Source organism: Dioscorea cayenensis, chromosome 3, assembly GCF_009730915.1.
Source record: "Dioscorea cayenensis subsp. rotundata cultivar TDr96_F1 chromosome 3, TDr96_F1_v2_PseudoChromosome.rev07_lg8_w22 25.fasta, whole genome shotgun sequence".
Taxonomy (NCBI): domain Eukaryota; kingdom Viridiplantae; phylum Streptophyta; class Magnoliopsida; order Dioscoreales; family Dioscoreaceae; genus Dioscorea; species Dioscorea cayenensis.
The window spans coordinates 16239633-16247243 of record NC_052473.1 but is presented as its reverse complement, the minus strand read 5'-3'; the positions used below and the strand labels follow the sequence as shown (position 1 = coordinate 16247243).

General features: G+C 28.2%; 1 protein-coding gene across 1 annotated transcript; it reads right to left on the bottom strand.

The window, feature by feature from the left end:
• Positions 1 to 2683: 2683 nt before the first annotated feature.
• Positions 2684 to 3813, bottom strand: LOC120254218 (probable E3 ubiquitin-protein ligase RHY1A). The gene is made up of 3 exons (XM_039262365.1): positions 3371 to 3813; positions 3157 to 3275; positions 2684 to 3062 (listed from the first exon to the last, which is right to left on the bottom strand). Exons 1-3 carry the CDS (start codon positions 3521 to 3523, stop codon positions 2759 to 2761), a joined length of 576 nt encoding a protein of 191 aa, XP_039118299.1. The 5' UTR covers positions 3524 to 3813; the 3' UTR covers positions 2684 to 2758.
• Between the last annotated feature and the right edge of the window lie 3798 nt (positions 3814 to 7611).

Genomic DNA, 7611 nt, shown 5'->3' with positions numbered 1-7611 from the left:
ATACATGAAATGAATTATTTTTAACGATGATTTAATATTATTTATAATATAATATATTACTAATAAAAATTATTTAAAGTATTCTTTAATTTATGATTTAATTTAATTATAAATTTTTTGATTAGTTTGATAAATAATTAATAAACACACCATTGATTTCAATTTAATTTTTATTATTAAATAATTAATTACACATAAAATTTATAATTATATTAAAGTATTACTTATAATTATATTAAAATATAACTTATAATTAAATTATTAATTATATAAATTAACAACTTATAATTTTTATTATTTATAATACTAAAATAAAAAATATTGAATTAAAGTATAAAATAAGTGGGACCCCAAATTTGGGGTTACAATAGTTAGACCCTAAATTTGGGGTCACCCACCCCCCACCTTCAAATTTGGGATAGGAAAATATAGTGGGTTGAAACCAACCATGACTTCAAATTTGGGATTTAGGGTCATGGTTTGAGATTGCTCTCCTTTCTCTGTGTTACATGTATATATTGTTTTTCTATATGAAAAGGTATTATTCATAATATTTATTAATTAATTCAGCTTATTTTACAAACTATAACCATGCACCTTCAATATATTTTTCTAATATAAGGTAGAATAAATTATTAATATTTTACTAACACTCTTTTAAAAAGAGACTGTTGGTTTTTAATCTGTGAAGATAGCATGTTTAAATATATATATATATATATATGTGCTAAAAGTGATTGGACAATTCAGATTAAAATACTATGCATATTATTTTCACTATATTATTGTTTTTAAGTACAATAATATTGTTAACATAATAACCGTTGGATTATTTATATATATATATATAACATACTCTTATAAGAGAATTTTGGGTGAAAAAAACTAACAATAGACTCTTTCTTAAAAAAAAAAATTAACAAATATATACAAGCCACATGTTAAGGATATAGGTAAACTTTTTACCTATATCACACCCTCACTTGCTTGTTGAAGATTCAACTTCTAATCTTCGTCCATGTGTAGAGAACCGAGTGTCACTAAACTAAGGCGCAATTTGCTTCATTAGAATATATATGCATAATATTGATATGTTTATAATTCCTAAAATTATCATGTAAAAAACAAATAAAAAAATAATCAACTAAACCAACCTTACAATAGAACAGTTGATATTTTCTTTCCCTCCTAACTCAAATACAGAGAGTTCAAATACAACTCGTGTTTTGTTCACATTTCACCAACAAGAGAAAAAAACCCTAATCAACCAAAGAAAAAACTAGCATATATGAAACATTACATATCTTCGTAATCAGAATACAATCCTCCAATTCTTTAACATATGAGACTTTTCAAAGTAGTCAGCTTTAAGTTATTCCTATGATATGCTCAGCATCCCATGGATCATTCATTTAATTAATAAATGCAGATGTTCTTGAAAGTTCAAGGCAAATAAGCTTTTCATGTACACTTCTGAGAAAAGAGAAAAAAAAAAATCATTGTCAATGACAATGAACTATGAGAGAGATGAAAAGAAAATTCAATAATTCATCTTTGGATTTAATGGGTGGCATCAATTCATCAATATAGAGACATATCATAAACATTTGTCCACTATGATATAGCCCCACAACTCTTTGATTGGTACCATCTTGTTATACTCCCTCCTTTGCAACTTGGATCAATTTCATCTAACTCTATTTTGTTATGATTTCCTTTTTGTTGAAGTCTTTTTTCCCAAATAAGTTACTTTGATTTTATCAACATAACATGGCCACATAATTGTTCTTAAAAAAAATTAAAGGATAAACCATTCAAAGTATAGGAGCTAAAAGAAGAGCATGGGTTATAAAAGAGTTGGAGTGACTTAAAAAATGACAATATATTGAGAAAAAAAATGATATAAATACATGTATGTATATGTATAGTTGAAATTAATCTCTTACAAAGATAGTCTAAGAGAGGTTACTTTTAAACATTTTATTGAAATTACTAAATTTATTAATAATATTTCATAAAAATGAACATATGTGAAAATTAAAATAGCAACTAGAGTTTGGAATGGTAGTTCAAGTGTTCAACACAAAAAACAAACAAACATGAGAATCAGCACATATATGTTCAAACATCAAGATCTCAGAAACTTATAATTTTATTAAAAGAAACTAATATATATATATATATATATTATTTATTTAATTATTTATTTATTTATTTAACAAACACGAATCCCTTGTGTAACAAACACTGGTTGTTGCCCCACATGGGGAGGTAGCTATGTTTGCACTTTTGAGAAGGAAAAGAAAAGCACAATCATTCTGTGGGGTTTTTTACTTCCACCCCCTTGAAAAGTAATGAAATTATTTTGCTAGTCTCTCACATTTAGAAATTCTTTAAAACAACTTTTCTTCTACCCCTTTGTTTATATTAAATCTTATACAATATATAAAATACAATAACATCTTCTCTTTTTAATAAACAAAAAAAGTCCATGATTTTCTTCTTTAAAACACATGATTTGTTTTAAAAAAAATAGAGTGAGGGGGTCACATGCAAAAACCCATGCCATTTTTCTTTGTTTCACGGAACTCTTCAATGGATAACACAGACTTCTTCTCATTCTCCTTTTGATAAAAACATCAACTTGACTCTCACAATCCAATAATTAATCCACACATAAAAAGAACAAAAAACATTCTTGATATATATTATTAATTAAAATTCACACAAAGAAGAAATAAAATAAAATAAAATAAGCTCAACAAGATTCAAGAGAAGCAAGGGAAACACTAGTTCTACAACAAGGACAATGAGAATTAGCCTCAATCCAAGGAACAACACAAGTCCAATGAAACCTATGCAAGCATGGCAAATGCACAAGTATATCTCCTCTCTTAAACTCTTCCAAGCACACCACACACTCATCTTCTTCTGACCTTTTCCATCCCAACTTCATCCAACTAAACTTCCTTGCACTTTTCTTTGAGCAAAACACCTCTCTATGAACACTTCCACTCCCACTTTCATTCTTATTAATCTTTATGCTTTCCATACTCTTATACCTACATTCATTTCATCAACACTTCATTAATTCAAATCATTATATATATATATATATCTTAAATTCAAAGATAAAATAGTTTATTAATTAATTACCTCTTTATCTCTGAGGTTCTTTGTGCTCTCAATCTCTCATCCAACCTCTCTTTAGCCTCTCTTGCAATACTTCCAAGTGCCAAAGCATGAAACTCTTTGTTCAATGAACCACTCCTTTGCTATACAAACATATATATATATATATATATATATATATAGTACTAATTAAATACCATGAAGTTTTGAAAATGGAGATGAATGATGAACATCAAACCTTAGAGTTGGAGTTGGAGTTGAGATGGCTATCATGGCTAGTAGTGTATAAACAAAAAGATGAACGGCGAGAACCCATTGAAGAGTCCGAAGAGCCGCCTTGATGAAACCTTCTTCTCCGGGCACACTCAACACCAGGTAACATGCCAGCCATGTTAAGAAAACTAAAGAGGAGAAAGAAAGAAGGAAGAAGATCACACAACTACTATAAATAGGACCTCATATTCTTCATGGTGAAAGTGGCCTCCTAACAAACAGTTTGGCCTACAAATAATATGGGCAGGAAATTAATTAACGAAGGAGGATGACGATGAGATTCTATTAGACATGGCAGACAAGTTGTTTAAGGCTTTAATTCATGGGGGGCTCTACATGAAAACAACTGCATGTGCTTCCAAGACAACCTCTTCATTTCATTACTCTGTACATGCATGCATATCTTACCTTATCATGATATATGCTCGTGTATTTATAGTCACAATCTTGTGTTTATTTATCTTATCCTTAGTTTAATGATTCTTAGCATGTACATACATACATACATACTGTGTAAATGAAAGTGAAATTTGATGCTTAATTAAACTTGAGACTTGTAGATGTGGATTCTTGAACTATATCTTTATGTGCAAGTTAGCCCTTTTGTTTAACTGCATTGTGGATGTGGCGATAAATCACTAGCCCTCTTGTTGGCAAAATTAGAGAGAATGATTAGGTTGAAGCAAGATTGTAGTGTGAAAACCAAAATGCATTTTTTGTAGTTATAAGATCAATATGCATTTTTAGGTATATCTTAGAAGCCATTATTGTACTTTACCCACATATACATAATGTAAGAGGAAAATATATTTCTTGTTATCAAGCCACCATAACTAGTGCATTTTCATACCCATTTGTCATTTGCTTTATCACTTAAAAAAAAATATATTTCTTGCTTAAACTTGAAAATTACAATTTTGATTCTTAACTATATATTTTTGTCTAAATCCTTTTGTTTAGCTCCGATATTAATAATGTTATGATAATTCAATTGCTATGTCATTTTTTTTTTTTTTTGTCATTTTAAGTATCAAGATTAAAATATACTTTTGGGTATATATAATTCAAAAAATATTAATGTACTTATATAAATTTGTTGATGGGAGAATAATAATTTAAGTTTCTAATTAGTTTTAGCAATTTTTGTTAGAAAGGATCACAACCAACTAGTAATGATGAGAGAAAGGGTACTACCATAAAGACAAGTCACCACCAGAAACTCTGATTCCACATTCTCGTATGATCGATCGGTTCTCTATTACTATTTATCATTTTTATTATAGTGATTCATTACATTCTCTTACTCCACTGTATGTTATATTACTATCTTCGAATTCTCCTATACAAGTCAATATTCAATTTATTTTTGTTAATATTTTATTTAAAATTTATATTTATTGTTATACATATAATTCTTGTAATTTATGAAAATCATTTTTTTTTTAATTCATCAATATTATGAGCATGTTCTCTCTTTAAAATAGTTGAATGAGACTGAGGGACAGATGGGAGAGTGAAGCTTCCTTGGGGGTTCCTATGTCACTAGATAACAAAATTAAGGAGTTTGCTAGCGCTCTTCCTATCTTCATTGTTATCTTATGGCCAACCATTAGCTGGTTTACACGTGATGAGCACGTGTGGATATAGAGAGAGAGTGTGTGTGTGTTATGGTCGATGTATGGCCATGAGAGAGACAAGTTGGTGACACTACTACCACAATTTTTTTATTGTTATTTTTTTTTATTAAGAAAAAATTAATTATAAATCCCTCAAAATTTTAAAATTTTTCAGACAAACCTTATGACAAATGAATTTTTCCGACTATTTTTTGTCAGTTTACTTTATTTTCAACTGTAGCTAATTATGTCAATTTATTCTATTTACATGTACTTCTTGTTTAATAAGTATATTTTTTGTTTCACATTACATATTTATGTGTAAACACATATATATTCACTTAATGTATTATTTTTTCGTTTAATATTTATTTTTTATATTTAATATCTGATCTTTCTGTTTAATACTATGTGTTTCCTCTTAAAATGCTGAGAGATATTTCGGTCAATGTCAGCTATCTTTATAAGAGAAGCTTTAAAAAGTAAATTAAAAAAAATATTTTTTTTTTATAATACCCAAATTGAGTTGGACAATTTGTGAATAAGTAAAACTTGGAGAGACTTTTCGGGTAATTTCAATTTTATTAATTGGAAATAATTTATTATTATTATTATTATTATTATTATTATTATTATTATTATTATTATTATTATTATTTAATGATGATTTTGATGCTTAGTTTGTGGACCTTAAGTGGGATTGTTCTTTTGTATAGATTAAGTGTTTGAGTAATAAGTAGTTTGCTTAGAAGATAAGCCATTTCTGGGGTTTATTTAGATATTTTAATGGATTGATTTGTAGGTGATAATAGCAGAAATAATACAACGCAATACAACCTGTTGAATTCTAGCGTACGTGCTGCATACCATTTTTACTATATTTTGTTGGGATTACGTATGTATTAAGGATAATTTAGATTTTAAAATTTTATCAAAAATAGGTTTATTTTTTATTGTTCTGTAATTTGTTAAAAATAATTTATTATAATTTTTTAGTATAAAAAATTTATGAAATTATGTTGTACTTCTGTCCTATTTGAAAAATAAACTAATAACAAAAAAAAAATTGTATCAAACAAATCTTGAATGTGTATATAGTTAATTAGTGAGTATATATTTGTGAGGTTATACTAAATATCATTGTATATTTTAATCTTTTCAATAAAAATATGTTCATATGATATCTCTATGTACTATTCCATAAGACCAAATTAAATTATCTAATCAATTCTATACAGAAATTAAAAAAAAAAAGTGATTTTATTGAAAGGCAAAAATTAATCACGGCTCCAACATCAATTACCAATGATTAATAGAGTTTGCAACCTTTTCTTATATCATATGGAGTATTATTTTGTAAAAATTTAATGATATTTTTAAAAGAAATATTTAATATATCTAATTAAATAAATATATTTAACGAATGGTTTTTGAAAATATTAATATGACTAAAAACCATAACGTCTCCATCAAGTGGTGGAAACTAGACCTGTCCATGGGCCGGGATGGGCCAGGTTCGGGCCTGGCTTTATCCATAATTACTAAAATTCAAACTTGTCCAAACCCGGCCTTGCCCGAAAATCTGGGCCTTAACCCTTGCCAGAACCAGCCCAAATTTAATGGTCTCTACCCAAGGCTCGCCCAAGCCTGCCCAAATAGGTTTTTCATCAAATAATATATAAGTTATAAAAAAAAAACTTAACAATAATATTAATATGTGAATATGATCAAATATTATTTAACAAAACACTTAAAAATTAAAATACCAAATGCAAATATTTATACAATTATAACAACTAAAATTCAAACAATTATAATCAATGACAATCAACAATAAATATGTATTATATAAGTATATACAAAACTAATTAAAAAATAATCAATGGAAATTCAAACCATTATATATATAAGTATATACAGAACTAATTAATAAATATATTTTATAATTCGAGCCGGGCCGGGCCTGGTCGGGTTTTTAATAATGAAAATCAAACCAGGGCCATTTTTAAAATGAACTTCTCTTTTTGTCCAAGACCCGAACATTGGGCTCTATATATTTGTCCAAACCCTCCCATTTTTCGGGCAAGCCTTATGGCTTGGGCGGGTAGCCCGGCCCTTGGACAAGTCTAGTGGAAACTAATACTATTTAAATATATATTGAATATATTTTTTTAATGAGGCAACCTTCCCTTCTTATTCAATAGAAAAATGACCGGAGTACACATTTCATTGCCAAGAAATAAAAGAAAAATAAAAAAATATCAAGAGGGAAGACAAAGAGAAAGATTGAAAAAAAAAAAACAAGCGACACAAAAAAATAAATAAATAAATAAATAAAGGGATTATGGTGCAAAATAGAAAAGGAGATAATAAAATTCTGGGTGGCCACCGACATGGCAATCTTCGCCATCACCTTCACCGTTCTCTATCGCTTCTCTTGATCTTTCGGATTCAACATCGTCAACCTAGCTTTCTTTGGCCACATAGGCTCCATCATGCTCACCACCTCCATCGTCATCTCCATCATCTTCCTTTGCATTGCCAATGACATTTTGAAGGGACTCAAGGAGCATGTGGAGGGTTCAAAAAC